This window comes from Mizuhopecten yessoensis, unplaced genomic scaffold (genome assembly GCF_002113885.1).
Source record: "Mizuhopecten yessoensis strain PY_sf001 unplaced genomic scaffold, ASM211388v2 scaffold4301_1, whole genome shotgun sequence".
Classification (NCBI taxonomy): domain Eukaryota; kingdom Metazoa; phylum Mollusca; class Bivalvia; order Pectinida; family Pectinidae; genus Mizuhopecten; species Mizuhopecten yessoensis.
Genome location: NW_018405476.1, coordinates 378,592 through 401,916, shown reverse-complemented (window position 1 = coordinate 401,916; position 23,325 = coordinate 378,592). Strand labels below are relative to the sequence as shown.

The 23,325-nt window shown below is 38.0% G+C and overlaps 1 protein-coding gene across 2 annotated transcripts in view; it reads left to right on the top strand.

Moving 5' to 3' along the window:
- The window catches only part of LOC110448785, a 22,454-nt gene extending 6,087 nt beyond the window's left edge, over nt 1-16,367 (top strand). Inside the window, exons 1-4 of one of the 2 annotated variants that reach the window (XM_021495219.1) lie at nt 1,194-1,485; nt 3,629-3,749; nt 12,966-13,081; nt 13,599-16,367. In XM_021495219.1, coding sequence (XP_021350894.1) covers nt 3,700-3,749; nt 12,966-13,081; nt 13,599-13,873 — 441 coding nt within the window. In that variant the 5' untranslated portion in view covers nt 1,194-1,485; nt 3,629-3,699 and the 3' untranslated portion in view covers nt 13,874-16,367. Of the gene's footprint in view, nt 1-1,193; nt 1,486-3,628; nt 3,750-12,965; nt 13,082-13,598 lie in introns of those variants that run through there. The other variant, XM_021495218.1, reaches the window with a different exon arrangement.
- Nucleotides 16,368-23,325: the final 6,958 nt, after the last annotated feature.

Sequence of the window (23,325 nt, the reverse complement as noted above, 5' to 3'; positions counted from 1 at the left end):
GGCAACAATCGACTTCCAGTTTATTTCAATACAGGAGCAGGAGGGGGGGGGGGCAACAATCGACTTCCAGTTTATCTCAATACAGGAACATGTTTGGAAATCTCTTCGGTGGTTCTGTGCTATGACAGACGTGTACGTACATATAACTATTGCGATTCATTACCGAATTGTAGCCATTTATTGTAACCCTCTTCATATTGTATGACAATATGGCGAGTTATTTATTTCCTGATACCACAAGGTGTTTCAGGCTTATGAAACAAGTTACAGCGACATCAGCGTTGATGGTGATGATATAAAGCTTTAATACGCAAACAGCTGACAAGTTTTCCGGTAATGGTTTAAAGCGATTTTTTCAGTCATTCACAGATATTGGTTAAAGTCGACACGAACAAAGCTGTGATGTTCCTCGTGCAGGGAACATTGAGGAAACTGACCCTGCATTGATTTTACTAATGCGTTTTTTAGATCAATACTTTTGATGTGTTACTCCACTTTTAGGTTCAGATAACACCATGTAAATATTTGTGTACACTATGGAAGCTTACTCAGATTTGCCCATTGAATAAATTGCTTCCATTTGAAAACGACATTTCACGCGTGATGGCAGATTTTCAGTGAATGTACGATGAGCTAGATTGGTCTCAACATGACCCAGTTTGTAGATTATAGACTTTTCAAAACAACTTCTCGGGCGGAGAAAATTGTTGTAAGGGTTCAATTTATTCTTGCATAATTGGTTAATAGGTATAAAAGTGATCAGAATGGTTTATTGGGCAATGCGAACTCTTCTACAGGTTGTCGTTTGTTCACTTCGGTGTTTTGTGTAAATAAATCCCTTACAGCCTACGGTGCCTAAATTATACATTAATATGACATTTGTATAATGGAAAGATAAAGAAAGCAGAAATTGTTTAATATCCAAAGAGTGTGTTGTTAGTAAACGTCTGTTAATCAACATGATCACTGGTTGATTGTCAAAACTAATAACTTCAATTATCTATGCATGGAATTTCATACCGCACTGGTAAATGTTCGCACGCTATCCAACTTTTAAGTTTCCTCTCTATAACCGAGTTAGGCAAAGTTACCGTTCGTATTGTGTCGAACTATAAGTTACCGTCTATAACTGAGCTAGGCACATATAACAGTTCGTACTGTGTCTAAATATTGGGATTCCTACTTCCTCGTGCAATTTCCTGGTCACCCGATACCTGTTTACGTGTAAGTCTGTTACCGAGGTGTCGCCTTATTGGTTCGAGACACAGACTGTTATTGTCATCAGGCACGTGCTTCTCGCACACCTGTCTTCAGGTAGCAGTGTGGTGTGAGCCGTGGTCATTTTGAGATATTTACCTACCCCTAATAGGTGCTGTGACCTGTGGTCGGTTTGACATAACGTTTACCAACCCAGTGCGTTCGAGTGTATGTAAACTTACTGGAGTTAGGTCCGGATGGTTTGCACTAGGACTAGATCAAGGACGGGTATGTGAAATCTTTCTGTTTCTCGAGCCAAGTAATGTTTCCTATGATTTCGTCATTACATGTATCCAGTTCAAATTATCCAGAATTTCGCTAAACATATATCATAGATTACATCAAGCCATTATCAGATTATATAGCCAGTTTATTGTTGTGACGAGTGTGTTATTAATATTTGACCTATGATCACTGATGATGTTTGACATGCACGTGGTATTTGTAAAGCATATGAAACAATTAACTGAAAAAGTTGTTAAAATAGCTAGACATTTTTCAAAACATTATTCACATTTACCTTGGCTTGTAGTCTGCCACACATAAATTCAACGCCCCTGGTAGCTGTAGTCTCTTTTAAACTCAATTTAACGCTTCATTGCGATGTAGTTTAAACATTGTCGTAAAGTGGTCGTAACGTGGTACATACGGTGATTGTATTGGATAATATTTAAACAGTCTCTTTAAATGTATGTTAATTGACGTCAGCGCATTATCACAGTAACTCCAGTCTGGTTATGAGTTTCGTTAGAAATAAGTTACATTATTGTGTATTTTCTGGCTTGATTAAGTTCGATCGCACCCTGATGCATGTACATAAAACATGGCCTGTACTGAGTCCACTCTAACGCTCTATTGGTCTAACAATTGATGTACCACACTCGGGCCTGACCCCCTCCCCCTAACAAGTGTTTTATTTATACATGTGTACACATGTGCAGGATCTGTATTCATACCACGCCCTCGTCACAACAACCGATTGATTCTAACGACATACCTCAATGTTATGTACATTTCTAATCGTCTCGCGATGAGTGATCGCTGTTAATGGTTCCCCTCCTAGTGTAATCAGCTCAAGCACTTACGTAACATGATTGAAAACGCCCTCATGCCGAAGACCATAAAATACGTTTTCTCTCTGTTTTTATAAGTACTTGTGTCGTGCATGGCGACGCATCCTATGTCCGATTTTCGGTCGTCAGATTTTCTTTTAAAACACTTCAAGTCCAGAACAGCTAAACGTATTTTGAATAAATCGTACGAGCTTGGCTAAAGTATTTTTTAAACTATATAAATGAAGGATGAAGCCCAAAAGGGAACTGAAATATCAATTATTCTATTATAATATATATTTTTTTATACGAGTGACGAGCTTTTGACCAAATTTTCCATGGCGAAATTTTATGTCAATTTTACACCTGTATTCCAATTGGCCAGTAAGAAATGACTTCCGTGGTCTCAAAATATCGGAAATATTTCACGTTCTTGTCTAATTCAGATAAAAAATGGAACATGTGAGCAATACAGGCTAGATATATCTCATTTTATATTTTACATTTTTAAATATGTCACTAAACTATTCAAAAATAATCCTTTAATGTCAACTTATATGTTTGTATTATGTATGGATTGTCAATAAAATATTTTTGAAATTGAAATTGAAAAAAAAAACATGAAGGGGAACCCGTGATATTCATATTTTAACGGTACGACATTTAAACGACTAAGGCCGTTACAATATAAATACTGGAATGAGAGAGATCCCGGATTATTGTTGTAAGTACCTCCGTCGTTCTACTCACAAAGCTGTTTACACACATAATCACGTACATTTTGTATAATTATTCTGAGGAGTTCACGCTTCCGCCTACACTTAAAGTTGACTCACCAAAGGAATATTTTTCACCAATTAATCAATAGTGTTTGTTACATTTCTGAAAAGAGTTTATGACGTGAATTCAATAAATTAATAAAACAAAACAAAAAGATTAATATAATACACTTATAACGACAATCCTCTATGACTTGATACATGCAATTAAAAAACGCGGAAGGTTATTACTACCAGGTAAAGTACAATAACATAACACAGGTGATTGCGACTAAGTTATTAGGTCAGCGTGACGTAGTAGGTGCTAATTGTGTCGTATCCACCCACAGCGGGACTAAAGACTAGATAATACCAACTACCCCCTGTAACAGGACACCGTGTTCGGTCAACAGAGACATTTTAAAAACTATATTTACATGAATAGTATAGGAGATAGGGGAGGCACTGACACATGTCATACTTGCCGGTCGGTCTACCGTGAATGTATTAGCATATATCGGATATACCCACCCACCACACATGTCCTATTTGTACTGACAGGAACTTGCATGTCAGAGCCGTTTGTGCTGGAGTTCTAGAGTATTGACAGTGTGGCGAATAGTGGACAGACCATGCCTGCTATACACTACCGGAAACGGAACGAGGATGAGGATGAGTTCAGGTATGGTAAAATACTCCATGGCCTAAATATATACTTCTCCTACTGTAAACATCTCTTAATTACCCATATCTCCGCCTACAGTGAACGGTATGTATACACAGCTTCAGCTAGTACCTATTAGAAGTATAGTATGTGTTATGGTGCCCTGTTGATATTTTAGGTGTCTCGGGATGACACTGCATCACTTAATCCAAAGGGTCGGAAATTGTTTGACTGTGAAATCTGTGACTTTCACAGCTGCGGTCATAATACCATTCACACACTGTGTATATGCCGCTGTCAATAGCCTACAGGTCACTGACTCACATGTATCTGATGTCAATGGTAGATATTTGAGATACATAGAAAACAGGTTAGAAATGTACTTTGTTTCTGGGGCTGTTGTGATAAACATTACGGTAATCGTTACATAAAGACGTGGATTTGTTGGCTTTTTATTATCAGTCACGCTTTTGATCATTTATTTATTCACATTTCCTTTAAATGTGTTTTCATATAATTACCGACTTCAGGGAATTTGATATTTTTGATATCGGATACTTGTTAGTATTTGTATGTTCTGGCCTCTGCAGCACCTGGTTTCGTCTCCGTTGGTTAAAAGTTATATTTTGTGAAGTGGAGACATTCTGTGGGCAAGGCGTATTATATTCACATGGGAAGGACATTTAGTCTGTCTAGTGTTGTTTTTATACGCACAAAGACAGATCAAAACTGTACGGTGTAGTATTTTACTGTCGCCCATAAATACACGACAATTAAGGTGATAGTTAAAGGTATGAAATACAAGCAGTGACTTTTGTATTGACGCTATAGGCGTAAACACTAATGTTAAATACGCTATTGTGGTGCCATATTGACCTTTACTGTCACACTGGTGGTAGTGACCGTTACTGCCACACTGGTGGTAGTGACCGTTACTGTCACACTGGTGGTAGTGACCGTTACTGTCACACTGGTGGTAGTGAACGTTACTGTCACACTGGTGGTAGTGACCGTTACTGTCACACTGGTGGTAGTGACCGTTACTGTCACACTGGAGGTAGTGACCGTTACTGTCACACTGGTGGTAGTGACCGTTACTGTCACACTGGTGGTAGTGACCGTTATCAGTAGCCTTTCCTAACTCATGGATTGGTTGTTTGTAAGTTAGTGATGATCATGGAATTAAACGGGATTGGCTTGGTTGAAAACTGTGTTATCTTTTGAGTTTCCACCAACCCTTCTTATCCTAGCTTTTTGTACGTACCCTCAAGTTTTATTGGCATTTAGTGATATATGCACTGTTTAAGTCAGAACTCTTGCTCTTTATAAGCGTAGTAAAAATATTTCCAAAATAAAACAAATGCGTTCCTACCTATCCTATCCTTTCTGAGGATGATAAATGTAGCGTAGGGCTGTAACGATACACCTATGCCACGATACGATACGTATCACGATATCTACCCACGATACGATACATTTTGATACGAAACAGGATGACGAAATGTTATGCTTCCTCTTCAAATGCGTCGCCATGTTTGATGTGTTCCCTGACTTAAATCTACGAAACATATGCGGCAAGAGGAGAGTGATTTTACATCGGGGACATTTAGCAGGAATCCAAAATGCTGCCAAACAGGCGAGCGAAAGGAAGGGGGAGTTTTTTTTTAACCCTAATGCTGCTACATTGATTTCTATGTAAAAGGGCACCACTGCTGAATTAATTATTGAAATATAAATTAATTTACTTGATTTTTCAAATGTGCATAACTTGAAAAATATATGTTTTATGTGAATGAAAGTTATATGAAAATTGTTTGTTGTTGTCTCTAGTTTACATTAACGTTTTTCAATTCTAAAATTGCTTCAGTATTTACCTGTACAGGTTTTAATAAAGGTAAAAAAGGTTGAAACTTTTAATTAATTGGATTTAAGCACCAGAAAGATCATTTTAAAATTATTTTTGTCAGCAAATGTGATTGGCAAATGATATCAGAGATTATAAACTTCATTTATGACATAAGACGCTGTACATTTACACGGAGATTATCAGGTAAAAAGGTCAGGTATTTCATCAAGAATTGCATGTGATTTGCTACAGGTTTCAAGTCGTCATTCGATATATTTACTGTCACAGTCGGCATATAGTATAGATATATATTAGCTACGGTCTAGTTTATGATTAAATCATCGATATATAGTTTGAAGAAAGCAATCGGCTCAAAACGTATCAATGTTAATGTTCAATTCGGCCTCACCTGCAGACGACATACATGTGCGCCTCGGTCCGCCGATATTAACCTGTTTGCGTAGGGCACAAAGCCGTTCATTGGAAAGTAACATATTATGTTACACCGAAGTTTTTCCACATCACCATGTCAAACCCTTCAAAACCTTTATTATCATCGTAGGTGACGCTGGAGAATAAATGTTTACGTTACACATGTATGGTTAAATTCCGGAAGTCAGGTAATACTAAAAACCGAACCGAACCGAAACACGGAAAAAAATACCGTGAACCGAACCGAAGAAATTTAGCGCGGTTTTCGGTGCACCGCGGTGTATCGTTACAGCCCTAATGTAGCGTAAACACTAGTTGTTTTCCTTACCAGCATTGTTCGGGGACACTGTATTGAATACAATAGTTTGATGATACAGAACACGTTTAAATAATATTGAACAGCATTTATTGTTATATTAGGTGGTATTCGCATCATAAAATATAACAATTAAAAACTTTCATTTTCGCGGTGAATAATTTATATAGTTATTTGGACCTGAAACATTAATATTAACCTTGACGTCGTCTCGGTTAAAATCGCCTTTTCTGGTCTATGTAACCACATACTCACCTCAACAAGAGTCCATATTTGATCAATGATGGTTGTGTTAATAAGCACTGCTGCATGAGGATAGTGTGTTGAACTGCAAAATTATTTTAGTATATGCATATAAACTGTAACAGGAGATGGAAAGATGCACGGCCAGACCGGGGTTCGATCCTGGAACCGTCCGAACTCTAGACGGACGTTCTCCCAATTGAGCTACCCGGTCGCCGATGATCGACCCAATCAAATTCCTTTCCGTACATTCCTCTTTTACGTCTTCGTCCCCGAAGACATTACTTTTGACAACTCAGGTTTCTTGAAACAAGGGTTGGTCGCAAGCATCACATTAACAGGAGATGGATAATTACCCGGCCAGACCGGGGTTCGAACCCTCCAAACTCGAGATGGGCACTTCCACTTGAGCTACGTGGTCGCCGATGATCGATTCGGTTCAGCTACAATACATTGTATCTGTACGTCAATACAAGCCGGCTTTGAACTAAGTAAATTTCTTTGTGATATTCTTTTAAAGACAATGTGACTTTTATTCTCCGTACAAGTTATATGAAACTGTATTGCAGTCTTTGTTTAGAATTACCTTTCATTTTGCTGACGATAATTCCATGATTGACTAAGATGTTGACATGCCTATGTATATGTCATTCACATGTTGTTTCCTTTGCCTTCAAGTTATATTATTGCTACAAAAGAGCAATAAAAAGGGCTGAATTTCATTAATCCCAGTCAGTAGATGTAAGGGCTGTGTAAGGTATTCATGTACAGCTGTTACTGTGTCACTACGTAATGTGTAGGTAGCTGTTTTAATCCCAGTCAGTAGATGTAAGGGCTGTGTAAGGCATTCATGTACAGCTGTTACTGTGTCACTACGTAATGTGTAGGTTACTGTTTTAATCCCAGTCAGTAGATGTAAGGGCTGTGTAAGGCATTCATGTACAACTGTTACTGTGTCACTACGTAATGTGTAGGTAGCTGTTTTAATCCCAGTCAGTAGATGTATGGGCTGTGTAAGGCATTCATGTACAACTGTTACTGTGTCACTACGTAATGTGTAACTGTTTTATTGAAGTCATTAGTATGAGCACATGCGGAATGTTAACATGTGATTTTCTCACTCCTAAACCCATTTACATGACGACGAGACTAATTGCGGGGTGAAAGGGGACGTCGGTCTACCCGACTCATTATGTATTGCTAATGTTGTTCCAGGGCTCCCTATATAGATTTCTTCCTGTTTGCATTATTTACGTAACCTTTCAATGATATGATTCAGTTTTTCACGAATACAAAAATCGAAAACGAGGCTTAATGTTGCAAACTCCTTGATAATTTTAATCATTCCCAGTAACGATACACGTGGGTTAAGTTTTTAGTTGTGGACGACTTTATCAAAACAGCCTTCAGGCTGATTTCATACTTCAGATTTTTCTGAACAGAAATTACAGATACCAAATCTTGTGAACCTCGTTACATTCAGTAACTGTGTCTGTGTTTATGTCTACTCTCTGATGTGGTTTACACAAGGAATAACACAATCTGAATCTGTGTCGGTACACCAATCCTATAGCCACGTCTTAATTGACGTCCATGGCATTTCCTATACGTCATATGGTATTATATAGATAACCTAGGACTATTACAAGGTCCGTGTTGATACTAAATGTTCCATCACACGTAAAAGTTGCTAATTTATAGATCTACAAAAACTCCTCCCTTATAGTGTACACATGTATCTGTGGTTTCATGCTTGAAATACAAAAAAAAAATCTATTTATAATCTCAGAAATGGTGTTAAATATAAATTGGATTTTATCATAAAAATACATATTTATCGAATTTCTGACGTAAAACTGGGATTCAAAGCATTTGTTACATTTATCTTCATAGCACGCGCACTTTGAAAGACACGTGCTAGGTGTGATACCGGACGTAAGAAACACTAGAACACGTCGTACCTATTATATTTCCATGATCAATGCCGGTCATTATACTGTTTAAGATAAATCACCTGTCAATGAGGTCATTAACAACAAAAGCATCAGTTTTATGTACAGGTAGACAAAACAAGTTATAATTACTAGCATGTGTGATGTTCCAACTGTTTCTTTACTTATAGCCGGTAATCTGAATTGAGGTCAAAATTAACATACCAAGAAATCAAGAAATCACTCATTTTTATCTGACATGCACGTGCACCTGTGGGCAAAGACAAAGTGTGAATAAATTGAGGAAGGAAATATTTCATTATTTGCGTTGCTTGGGCGATTGCCGTCAAATAAGAAATGCCGCATGATAAAATGTCATCATTTGTAAGGAACATAACGACCCCATATTTCATCGTCTACTGCTTACACAATGACATACGTTATAGGACAAAACGCGTTGTTTAAAGGAACAGCACAGCCAAATGTTAGGCATTTTAGAACAGCACGTGTAGTAAATAACAACACGTGTAATAAATAACAATTCGTGTAGTTAATAACAACACGTTTAGTAAATAACAACACGTAAAGTAAATTGATAGTATATTGACGACAAGCACGTGTAGTACATTGATGAACAGCACGTGTAGTATATTGATGAAGAGCATGTGTAGTATATTGATTAACATCATGTGTAGTATATTGATGAACAGCATGTGTGGTATATTGATGAACAGCACGTGTAGTAAATTGATGAACAGCACGTTTAGTATATTGATGAACAGCACGTGTAGTACATTGATGAAAAGCACGTGTAGTACATTGATGAACAACACGTGTAGTACATTGATGAACAACACGTGTAGTAAATTGATGAACAGCACGTGAAGTACATTGATGAACAGCACGTGTAGTACAGTGATGAAAAGCACGTGTAGTACATTGATGAACAGAACGTGAAGTCCATTGATGAACACAACGTGTAGTACATTGATGAACATCACGTGAAGTACATTGATGAAAAGCACGTGTAGTACATTGATGAACAACACGTGTAGTAAATTGATGAATAGCACGTGAAGTACATTGATGAACATCACGTGTAGAAAATTAATGAACAGCACGTGTAGTACATTGATGAACAGCACGTGTAGTAAATTGATGAACAGCACGTGAAGTACATTGATGAACATCACGTGTAGTACATTGATGAACAGCACGTGAAGTGCATTGATGAACATCACATGTAGTACATGGATGAACAGTACGTGTAGTACATTGATGAACAGCACGTGTAGTAAATTGATGAACAGCACGTGAAGTACATTGATGAACATCACATGTAGAACATGGATGAACAGCACGTGTAGTACATTGATGAACATCACGTGTAGTACATTGATGAACAGCACGTGAAGTACATTGATGAACATCACATGTAGAACATGGATGAACAGCACGTGTAGTACATTGATGAACAGCACGTGAAGTGCATTGATGAACATCACATGTAGTACATGGATGAACAGCACGTGTAGTACATTCATGAACAGCCCGTGTAGTAAATTGATGAACAGCACGTGAAGTACATTGATGAACAGCACGCGTAGTACATTGATGAACAGCACGTGAAGTACATTGATGAACATCACATGTAGTACATGGATGAACAGCACGTGTAGTACATTGATGAACAGCACGTGTAGTAAATTGATGAACAGCACGTGAAGTACATTGATGAACAGCACGTGAAGTACATTGATGAACAGCACGTGTAGTACATTGATGAACAGCACGTGTAGTACATTGATGAACAACACGTGTAGTAAATTGATGAATAGCACGTGAAGTACATTGATGAACAGCACGTGTAGTACATTGTTGAACATCACGTGTAGTAAATTGATGAACATCACGTGAAGTACATTGATGAACAGCACGTGTAGTACATTGTTGATCATCACGTGTAGTACATTGTTGAACATCACGTGTAGTATATTGATGAACAGCACGTGTAGTACATTGATGAACAGCACGTAAAGTACAGTTATGAACAGCACGTTTAGTACATTGATGAACATCACGTGAAGCACATTGATGAACAGCACGTAAAGTACAGTGATGAACAGCACGTGTAGTACATTGATGAACAGCACGTGAAGTAAATTGATGAACAGCACGTGAAGTACATTGATGTACAGCACGTGTAGTACATTGATGAACAGCACGTGTAGTACATTGTTGAACATCACGTGTAGTAAATTGATGAACATCACGTGAAGAACATTGATGAACAGCACGTGTCGTACATTGTTGAACATCACGTGTAGTACATTGTTGAACATCACGTGTAGTATATTGATGAACAGCACGTGTAGTACATTGTTGAACATCACGTGTAGTACATTGTTGACCATCACGTGTAGTAAATTGATGAACATCACGTGAAGTACATTGATGAACAGCACGTGTAGTACATTGATGAACAGCACGTGTAGTACATTGTTGAACAGCACGTGTAGTACATTGATGAACATCACGTGTAGTATATTGATGAACAGCACGTGTAGTACATTGTTGAATATCACGTGTAGTACATTGATGAACATCACGTGTAGTATTTTGTTAATCATGTTTTTTTATAACCGAAACAAAGGCATGTTTTGTATGTCTTTGACGTGCCTCTGTTTCGTTGAATCAGATGTGGTGCATCTATATATTGGCATTTTGGTGAAATGTCATCCGTTTTGTAAAGCATTTGAAAGTAAGTGTTGTGTGTTTGAGATAAGGTAACATTTGAGGGTTTGGCCAGGTAATTGCCGACAGGAGGCTGGCCCTGGGTATTACCGGACAGTGCTTCCTGTAGAGATTGGCCCCGGGTAATACCAGTCTATAATCCTTATTGATGTTTGCCCCGGGTACTGATGTTGTCCTTATATAAGTTGGCCCGAGTGTTATCAGACAGTAACCCATGTTGGGGTTTGCTGCGGGTACTTTACCTGGCCGTAATGCCTTGTTGATGTTTGGTCCGGGTACTAACAAGGCGGTTATCCGTGTAGAGTTTGGCCTCGACTGTAACCAGACAGTAACCCATGTGGAGTTTGCTATGTGTACTATACCTGGCCGTAATGCCTGTTGATGTTTGGGCCGGGTACTAACGAGGCGGTTATCCTTGTAGAGGTTGGCCTCGACTGTAACCAGACAATAACCCTTGTGGGGTTCGCTGTGGGTACTATACCTGGCCGTAATGCCTTGTTGATGTTTGGTCCGGGTACTAACGAGGCGGTTATCCGTGGAGAGGTTGGCCTCGGCTGTAACCAGACAGTAACCCTTGTGGGGTTTGCTGTGGGTACTATACCTTGTCGTAATGCCTGTTGATGTTTGGGCCGGGTACTAACGAGGCGGTTATCCGTGTAATGGTTGGCCTCGGCTGTAACCAGACAGTAACCCTTGTGGGGTTTGCTGTGGGTACTATACCTTGTCGTAATGCCTGTTGATGTTTGGTCCGGATACTAACGAGGCGGTTATCCGTGTAGAGGTTTGCCTCGACTGTAACCAGACAGTAACCCTTGTGGGGTTTGCTGTAGGTTCTATACCTGGCCGTAATGCCTGTTGATGTTTGGGCCGGGTACTAACGAAGCGGTTATCCGTGTAATGGTTGGCCTCGACTGTAGACAGACATTAGCCCTTGTGGGGTTTGCTGTGGGTACTTTACCTGGCCGTAATGCCTGTTGATGTTTGCCCCGGGTACTAACGAGGCGGTTATCCGTGTAATGGTTGGCCTCGACTGTAGTCAGACATTAGCCCTTGTGGGGTTTGCTGTGGGTAATTTACCTGGCCGTAATGCCTGTTGATGTTTGCCCCGGGTACTAACGAGGCGGGTATCCGTGTAATGGTTGGCCTCGTCTGTAACCAGACAGTAACCCTTGTGGGGTTTGCTGTGGGTACTATACCTGGCCGTAATGCCTGTTGATGTGTGCCCTGGGTACGAACAAGGTTGTGTTGAGGATGACCCAGGGTAATATGATAATCAGGATCACCTACAAAACAGTGTCAATGACACCTTTGTGTTGCCAATCCCCATGGTATAGTATGCTGACCTATATTGATGTAACGCCCTCACCGATGTGTATGATACATCTACATGTATTGATACTTCTATTACGCTCGCTCACTCTGAGCTCCTTCAAACATACGGTTCGATGGGCCGGATAATAGGCACTTTTCAAAAGTTTATATAGGGAAGGGCTAGCGTTATTTTGTAGAGAAATAGAGCGAAACCTTTCAAATCGTTTAGTTGTTCTATTTCGAATGACAGGATTTATGTTTATTGTACGGTTTATAAGCTGTAAGAGAATCATTCTGTGTCTTTTTCATTTTGTAGGCGACGTGTTTACATACTCAATAGTCTTTGTTTGTTATTTTAAAAGATGATTTAAAATAAATAACCCATTTGTTGGTTGTTGTAGTCTAAGAGGATTGCCAGCATTGCCCAAAGATGCCGACCCACCAGCACTGCCGTCCCAACCCCCGAGGAACGTAGAGAAACTACCACCCAGAATGCGGCCTAAAAACATGCAAAATGGTAGGTCTGGTTATCCTTGGCAAATTTTCGACATGGACTTCGGTGTCTCCACAATTACACGCGTGTACCTGTTTTATCTGACAAGGTGGGACGTATTGATCAATTGAATCATGGACATATTTCTTTAACAATTCATGAACCTTTTCAGCCTTATTCTTAATTTATAAAGTACAAAAAACAAGCCTTTTTCAACTTACATTAGCGTTTTATTGATGTCATTGTTAATTTCAGCACACTATTTTATCACTCCTTGAGAAATACATTGTATATGGATGTTATTCTCAGTTTGTCAGTCCTGGAGAAATGTCAAACAGAATTCTTCAATGTCGCATTGATCAAATACTCGCTTTAAGGAACTGATGTTAACATTATAAAAGATAGAAAAGTTCTGTCCTACATATATGCACTCTGATTATATGACGCTTTTCTCTCAGTAACATAATGCGTGTCAACACAATTTTCTATATGCCGTTTTATGTCCACGATACTTAAGCCTATATTTCTGTTGTTATTTTAGGGCCCAAATTTATCCCAGAAAAGGAAATCACGATTCCAAGCGATGGGAACATATCTGGATTTTCCGTTGAAGACATGACGACATTTTTAAAACACATGGGACTATCAGACAGAGTAGTAAATCATTTAAACAAAAAATCAGTGAGTGGAAAGAGATTCTCAAAGTTCACAGATTCGGAACTAGAAACAATTGGCATCAACAATCCTATATTAAGACATTTTCGCGACAAAAGTGCTGTTTCCAGTTCTAAGAAACGATTGCCTTTTATGTTGTAAAACTGTTTATACTTTCCACACATTTACATAACAGAAGTGTTGCCGAAATTTCGAAGGAAATCGCTCGTCGGTGCTGTGGGATGTTTAATATTGACCATGTTCATCCAAACACAAAGAAAACCTCAGACAGTGCCTAACATTGAGAGAGCCAGTGATATTGGTGTTGTACTACACAGTAATACTCCAGGGATAGCGAAGCCATGTTCCAAAACCACAGGATGCCAGTTTTTATTTCTCCCTGTACATTGTTCATGAATGATCATGCCTGAACACAAGACTTTATATTTAGTCTGTGATCAGACTGTGTAAACACTTATCATTATACAATGATCGTGATTGACACAAATCCATGACAGTGTTTGATTGTTCCATTACGGGATAGATACATGTACATGTTTATATGCATGACAAAGCATATCGCTATTCAATTACCTGATGTTTGTATATCTATATATACATGCCGATTCCATAAACGGAAGCTCACATTAATGATTATACTATATATATATATATATATTTAATATACCTCTTCATTGTTCACGCTATGTCAAAGTTAAATGAATATATATTTCCTCTGACACAAAGCTCTTCAGTGAGTTGGTCCACTATCAACCGTGTGTTAGTCCGAAAACTAAAACACCTTTACATACTAACTCCCTCAACAGTTTTTAGACTCAGTTAATTGACATTATCCATAACTTCCTCACAGACATCTCCGAGTCTCCGAGTCCGTAATATTTTCGTGTTAAAAGGTCATTTACTTCAAATTATTGTGATTATTTGTTCGATATTCCCATTCAATTTTCCGTATTGTTGCGGAACTTGTCTGTCTTTCATGTCACATATTTTGTATTGTATATATAATTGGGTTTGTATGTTCTTTATTCTTATCTAATGATTCGTTATTGCTTTGGAAAAGTTATACTTAATCTTGTTATTCTTGTTCATGTAACATGGCAAGAAAGACAAACATGATAATTTATAATAAGAATGACAAGTTAAATATTAAAGAATAATGAATCATTAAATAAGAATGTCATATACATGTATATAATAGTGATATCAAACATACAATGAAATTAACGAAATATTCAATAATTTGTTTAACAATTAAGTGAATAAAACACAAAACTACTTAAAACAAGCATACAGCAGTAACATAATAGATTAATAATTAAGCCAAGTTTGACATGCCAAAGCTACGGTTCACATATATCTTTACTTGCACCTAACATAAGTATCTTGACTCGGGCCTTAATGTCACAAAACTCCTCAAAAATGTAATAGAGAAGGATTCTAGGACTTTCTAAACGTTAACCAAGAACGAACTTCATCTGAAAGGAACAACAGCTGATACAATGTAAGTTAGCTCAGAGGCTTAGAGTTACTGTATTGTGATCGAAGGTTCTGGATTCGAATCCCGATCTGGTCCAATTTTTAAACCATCTTTATTATTTGTTATAAAAGTTCTTCAAAATATAAAATTCTGTTGAAGAAATGATTTATTTAGGCCGTTGTAACGCCTATTGAGGACAACAGTAAGGCTCGGAACCTTCACAGTAGTCTGTTGTCAAGGTAAACATGTTGTAAAGTGAGGTATTAAAGAAGATTGTATTTAACTACCATTAAATAACGTTAACAATTCCAAGACTAACCTCGTTCAGGTGGAAACCACGTGGTATCGACTGACTTGACACAATTACATGTAAACAATAATCAAATGAATATACACTGTTGAATATGCAATAATGAAGCCTTGATGAGTTGTCGTTGTGAAATGTGTGTTACGTGTCGACGTGATGAGTGTACCAGCATGTCTGTGATACAATGTACCAAAAACATCTGATAAGATACAGTCTAGGTAGTGTTTAACCTGAGGATGTGAGATCATGTATAGAATACAATCGCGTGTTGATGCATCATAATTAAAACATAGGTAATGTTACCTTGCAGTGTTGTGCTATGTAACAGGCACACTGCTATACAATTGGTATGACAATAGCTCGTGTAGTATGTATGGAGTGATACGTAACGTAGACCGTGGAATGCGAAAATCTATATCCGTTTACCGACGCTAACCTGATGAAGGCTCCTATGCTTTATTGATGTTTAAGTAAGCTTGTTGATTTATGCATTTTGTTCAGTTGTGACAATCTTGTGGATGTCATTTTTCTGTTTTGGGTGTTGGATAATTGAAGGCAGACTTTTCACAAGTACGTGTCAAATTTTAATCATTTGTCAAAACGCTTTAGACCAAATATTGTTCGTTGTACGAGAAATAAAATAAATATCAGAATAATATAAGTTATAAGCAGTTTAATATTTTACAATGGCGTCTAGTTTGTTTTTCTTTGACGATATGGATGATATAACATGTATAAGAAATAATCAAGGACATCGATAATATATTGTATCCAGGAGGAAAATGTATTTTTTATTGTGATGAATTGTACAATTAATTATATCCAAATATTGAATAATAAAAATCAATCTTTACCAATCGTTTTCATCCTTTTTACTCCCAAGTGTATATTTTTAATGTGTATCAAATTGAATTCGACTACTATAAGTCTTGATCAAGATTTGAATGAATTATAGTCTGGTTTATCATGAATGATAATCGAATGACAATAAAGTTTGAAAATATAAATGGCATATATATCACACGAACACATTCCAGATTGACTTAAAAACTATTTTTTAAATGACGCGGAAATATGCCGCTTATAAACTCAAAACTATTTGGAATGTTTGTTTTGCCTTCTGGTAGTCCCGTTTACTTGTGTGATCAGTTAAACTATTCCACGAAACGGAGGCCTCGGTGGAAGAAAACCCTGGCCGACTAGTGTACTGGAAGAAATAATTCATCTGTTGATAAAATCCAGACAGGCAGGCGAAAAGTTGACATGTAAACTCTACAAACAATTCTGTAAATTACATTTACGAAGGGAAATCAGATACATAGACAAATACATATAATTGTTCTGACAAAATTAGGATTGTACAGTCCTCCTGACAGTCAGCTCTGAAATGATAAGAAAATATAATAAAAACATCTCAAAAGTTGCGAAGTTGGGATTTCGACTTTTTCATTAAAACTGTATTTCTGCGCTTGGTTAATCAACGAGAAATAGCAGTCACTTTTGCCGAATTCAGCACTCGTTAAATATTCTTCACACGAATTGAACAAAATACTTTTTGCAAATTTTCGATGCGGAGTTATCTATCCTTGCACATCTAATCCACCGCTATGCGTATGTCGACAACGTTTTGTTGATGATTCCAGGAGCAAAATAGAAATGTTTACATCAGGTGCAAGTTTATGCAACGTAATCTCGGGTTCAAAAATGTGTTGTTTTCTATATTCCCTTACCCTTTATAACTGTGTGGAACTTTGTTACATCAATGCAATAAATCAAAAGATATACTAAAGCATTCATCACCTTGTGAACTACTTTTTTTATGTGGAATGACGTGGTAGTTTTTGTTTTGTTTTATAGAATGATTTCATATTCAAAGTTTGAACAACCAACAGGATGCCTTTGAAAGACCAACTAACCTTTACTGTCCACATTAAGGATGACACAACTGTTGAATGTCTGCTTGGTGACGGGCGATCTCCGAATGGACGCCAGACTTCTGGTTGACCACATTGAAGATGTCAATGTGCCCGACAACACCGGTCAAACACCATTATCTATCAGTTCTGATCCACAAGTCAGTACCGAAATAACACAGATACTCCTTGTCGCTGGAGCCAAAAATGACACAAAGGATTCATTCGACCGGACTACTATACATTATATGTCGTTTTTTCTTCAAAATAAAAATACTCTCTCTTTTGTTGATGAATACGCCTTACTAAATGAATTTGATTTCTTTGGGAACACTGCACTGCATTTGTGCATATACAACGAAGATCATAACCACCAATAATGTGCATCAACACTGCAATGTTTAGCAGGGGCTGATCACCAAGGCATACAGGACAGTCGACGGAGAAATGTACTGCATCATCTTTCAGACAAATTGGCACCACTAACTGATTTGTTGTTAGCAGAGAGACCAACTGTAAAGTACTAGTTGATGGATAAAGCTGGAGACACATTTATCTCGGAAGAATACTGGTTTGGGTTGTTTGAATGTTCTTTGATTCCAAAGCTGGAGAACTCTCTGAAATTCGAAAAACCTATGTGGGCAAACACCGTTCTTCGTCTATCTGGATCTGTAATTATATCAGGAATCTGTCATTTGTAAAATGCTTGAACTGGGGACGGATACTAATTGGTCCGAATTTACTAGGAGTGACAACCTTGATGAGGGCGTGCACATTTAGTTTTGGAACAACCAGGGCACTCATCGAGAGTGGTGCTGACCTCAATACACGCAAACTACTCTACATCTTGCAAAAGATTACAAACTTGCATCGTATTTGCTGGAATCGGGTGCGGATATTAATATACAATAATGTATGTGACAAGTGGAATCGACAACCATTTCAACAGAGCATATTGTCAGGATCACATCTCAACACCACAGAAGATGTACAGAAACTTCTGTTGGCAAAAGGTACCTGCATAAACCAGCAATACATGTTTGGATCAACAGCGCTGCATCTCGCAGCTTTCGGAAACTATGAGTTAATCACGTATCTTCTGGATATGGGTGCAGATCAACACATTACGGATGCTCACGGACGTGTGCCATTGGACGTTGCCCGTCATTGCAACAAAGAAGCTGAGGTATTCTGTATAAAATATAAGTATACGATAAGAAAATGGACCTGACACATTGTGCAGATGAAGCATTGCTTGCAAGTTCTCAACTGCTTTGTGTATTTAAAGAGGTGCAACGAGTATGCGATGAACTGGTCAAAGATGGCGAAACCAGAGCAAAGTTTCAAAAGTGAATTAGATCGCTCTTTTGCCATTGACGTTTGTCCGAGTGGAAGTTCAGCTGAAGGGACTAAAGCTGAAAAGCCTGATACATTTGATTTTGTATACTGCCTACCTTTCTTCGCGGAATCATGTGAAGTAGTTGAGTCCAGCTCAGATATGTCTTTCGGTTTAGTTAGACAAAATCAGATCTGCCTTCAAAACAGGTTGCCCATTTATTTGACGATTATGGCTACCTTTCCGCGTACAAAGTGAGAAATGAACTGAAGGGTTTGATCCAGAGAGTAATCAGAACTAAAGGCACATGGGACATTGACAATATCAAAATTGGTGGACTGGCGTTATCATGTGAAAAGGATACTCTTGCAGAAAAGCCTGTCAATTTCAAAGTATCCTTCATAGACATGGAATACAGTAACCTCGAAATAAGTATCGATGTAGCGCTAGGCATTAGAAAGCCTGGATGATGGCCGTCGTACATCAACATGGATGCCATTCCTCTAGCGGGTGATACGGTTAAGATGATGGGATATCTCCTCATAGTCCAAGTCCCTGGAGATAAATAAAACCGTAGCAAAATTATCAATGTTGTTTCGCTGAGAGAAGATGAACAGGCGTGTGATGGTCTAGCAAATCCAACGACTGTTGAAGACGATACATTTGCAAAACGCACCGAACTCGTCAGTGCCTTTATTGACATTAACGATCTTATTATGAAGATAGAAACGGAACAAGAAGAAACACATCATGATAATCCTACTATAGAAAAGCTGTCAGAAGGAGCCCCTGACTTCAGGATATCTCGCTCGCTTTGCGAAAAGCTACGCGATCAGACGTTTACGTCAGCCAGTCAAGAACGGCTACATGCTAGCCAAAATTCTTACAAAAAGAATTTGTCCAGACATTTATTTTGAAGAGGGGACTAATACAAAATTTATAGAGCGATTGTTCCTCTCGTTAGCAAAGGACTTTATAAAATCATATTTATTTACAAATTGTCCGTTTTATATCCTCTCTTCAGATGTAAAGATCACTCTCTTCGGACGAGGAGGCCATCTTCACACGTGGCAGCAAAACCTCTTTCGACAAAACACAACATCTAGCTAATGTTGTCATTGTGATATTCCGCTACTTATCAAGTGCTGCAATACAAAACTCGCTTCGGTCTCATTTTCTGCCCACGATGGATCTTTTCAGGTATCAACGTAGCGTTCTTGAAGGACACAAAGCGGGGGACTTAGATGATTATTTAGATGAAGTTACGTACAAGATAAACATGTACTGTCAAGCAATTCTGGGATGTAGGCGATGTTTTGACAAGCAAAAGCTATGACAGAAATATTTCAATGTCAAAACACAACATGTCACTTGTCTCGTGTCGCGATAAAAAATTACTTCCGTCTCATTTCTACCAAAGATGGTTCTTTTCAAGTATCATTTTATCGTTGTAGAAGAATACGAAGCGGAGGATCTCGATGGATAAACAGCTTTTATCAAGTATCAACGCATCGTTGTAGAAGAATACGAAGCGGAGGATATCGATGGATAAACATCTTCTGCCAAGTAGCAACGCATCGTTGTAGAAGGATACGAAGCGGAGGATCCAGATGGATAAAAATATTCTGTCAAGCAATTCTTGGATGTATGGAATAAGTCCGAATACTCTCTCACAAACGAGAAGTCGGATTCCAATTCAACTTTGCGTAAGGTTTATCAAAGTATTGCAATCTTGTTCTGATGCATCATGGTCGCGATAAAAATTACTTCCGTCTCATTTCTACCAAAGATGGATCTTTTCAAGTATCATTGTATCGTTGTAGAAGAGTAAGAAGCGGAGGACATCGATGGATAAACATATTCTGTCAAGTATCAACGTATCGTTGTAGAAGAGTACGAAGCGGAGGATCCCGATGGATAAACATATTCTGTCAAGCAATTCTTGGATGTATGGGATGTTTTGACAAGCCATTTCAATAACACGAACATTTCAGCTACAACAAGCATGACATGTTTTCGAAAAAATGGCTGCCATGTGCAAGCATCTTTTTGGTCTAAATTTTAAACTTGTAGGAACGTAATTAAAATTAGTATTTATGTTCATTGGTGGATCATACTTCCATAAATGGTCTTCTTTTTTCAATCCGACTTCAAATATGGCCGCCGTCGTTTCTAATTGGTTTAAATGTATAAAGATAGTGTCCAATATCACTCAAATTCGAGGGCCACCTCTGCAATTTCTCGAAATTGTAAATTTGGTCATTGTTCTTCTTCTTCCCCGTAAATAAGTCCGAATACTTTCTCACAAACGAGAAGTCGGATTCCAATTCAACTTTGCTTGAGGTTTATCAAGGTATTGCAATCTTGTTCTGATGCATCATGGTGACGATTCGGGCAATTTGGGGGACTTCGTTAATGGTTACCATTACAATTAGAACTTGTTTTGATCGCGTCAGGAAAACTGGGACATTTAAATCACCAGAAATGTTACTAATCAAACATTTGTCCTGAAACATTTCGTAATAGTATTGTAGATTTGATTGAATATTTCTCTACTTTATAAAATAAAGCATATGCGTTTGGGTTTGTCGATTTTTTGTCTTCCTTACTTTGAAAGTTATTTGAAATTTCAGTAAAATATTCTGTATTTTCATAGTAGGTATGTATTAAACAATACAAAGCAAATTCAAATCACACAGTATCATTACAGTATACATCGATAACGTGTTCTCGGGACTTCGGCTATTTGGCGTTTATTCGGATTCTTGGTTGATATAATTTGTGATGAGGAAAGGGTATGATCTATTATGTATAAATCATTATGATACGAAATGTCTAATCATGGAAGATTAAAATCAACACTAATGTTATCATCACTGATATACTTTAGAAATATGATACACTATGTCTTTTGATCTTTAACTGTACTGTACACCCCGAGAAATATGGTTGTTGTAAATGTTACGATATCGATCCGAGAACGCCGTACACCTTACATCGCAGACAGGTAAGATCCGTGTAGGGCTGTAAGAACAACACAGTTACCTACCTTGTCCTTTATGTTGACCTCTGTTAATGCTTGACATGGCCGGATATCAAAACATTTCCCTTCAATGCGAAAGTAACTTGGAACGAATACAACGCTAATAGGTATTTTAACAATCACTGTATTCCCCGTTGTACCTTGTATTCTTTATCACCGAGCTCATTTTATAATCATTGATTCGGTTTATGACTACCAAGGAAGTGACATGACTCATGGAAAACTGACAGACGGTGTTTATCACAATCGGCATGTCCTTGATGTCAATACGTACATTGACATCGTTATCATTGAAATGGACTGCCATATATCTTCAATTGTGTTTCACTTCACGTTGTAGAACCTGGACGATTCCATTGGTCCTTTAGTTGCGCGTCTTGTTCAAGTTTATCAGCGAAAACGTAAACATGGATCAGTTAAGTAGCACCTGTGTAAAAAGACTTTGCCAGCCTGCAAAACTCTGACACTATCGGTTAAAGATGTTAGATAAAATTATTATGTAACATATTGAAGAATTGAAAAAAACATAATACTAATTTAAAGGGGCTGGTCGGGGAAAAAAAATCAAAATAAATGGGTCTGAATCCGTTCTCTGGCCTTCCAAAAGTTATACCACGGCAATATAATGGTCGAGTTCTGCTTGCAATGTCCAGTTTTGACCTCTGAAATCTCGGGGAAGCCCCGAGTAAATTTAGCACAGATCTATTTATATATGTCACGTGGTTGTTTCGAAAGTGAGGCAGTGAAGATAACAACAATAGCACGCCGTCATGTGCCATGTCGGACTCAACTATCGGACAAGACAGCAATACTATACGTAAATAATTGTTTTCAAAGGTCATGTATGATGTAAGTGTAGTATTCCTACCTATATGTTGTTGTTATATATAACGGTATTGATATCTCGTGCCTGTCATGACTTTTGCATGCATCTTTTTCTTTTGGCGCGATGTTTACATTTGGCCTTGTTGATGACGCGCGTGCGGTAAAACTACATCACTGATCTGGGTCAATTGAGAGTTTTAGACTGTCAGGTGACGATTTAGGATTTCTTTAATATAATTATAGTTTTTACTCTTAGGGAGGGGATTTCAGCAACATTTGTATCGGTATATTTCATAAGAAGGTATTTTAAACATGTGTATGCCATTTTAGCAAATATGACATTTTTTCCCCGACCAGCCCCTTTAATTATATAGTTATTGTGGTAATATTCCAATGTCGCCATCGTTTAGATGTTACGCTTCGTCCCCCGTGTTAAACTCGAGAAGCGCCAAATTGAACAGGTCTGGTAACTCGAGGCCACATGAAACCAGTTGAGTATTCTACTCTGATGTAAAAGAATGTATTATCAATATAATATGGCACAGTCGTCCGTAATGCGATTAATCGAAAAACAGTTGTTCAATTTTAATGAAACGCTGGTTTGACATATATGCTAGGTTGAGAGAGTTTCACACGGGTGACAATGTGCTGGTACTCTTGCAAGTGTCAGGTCATCCGTTGCAAGCAAGGTA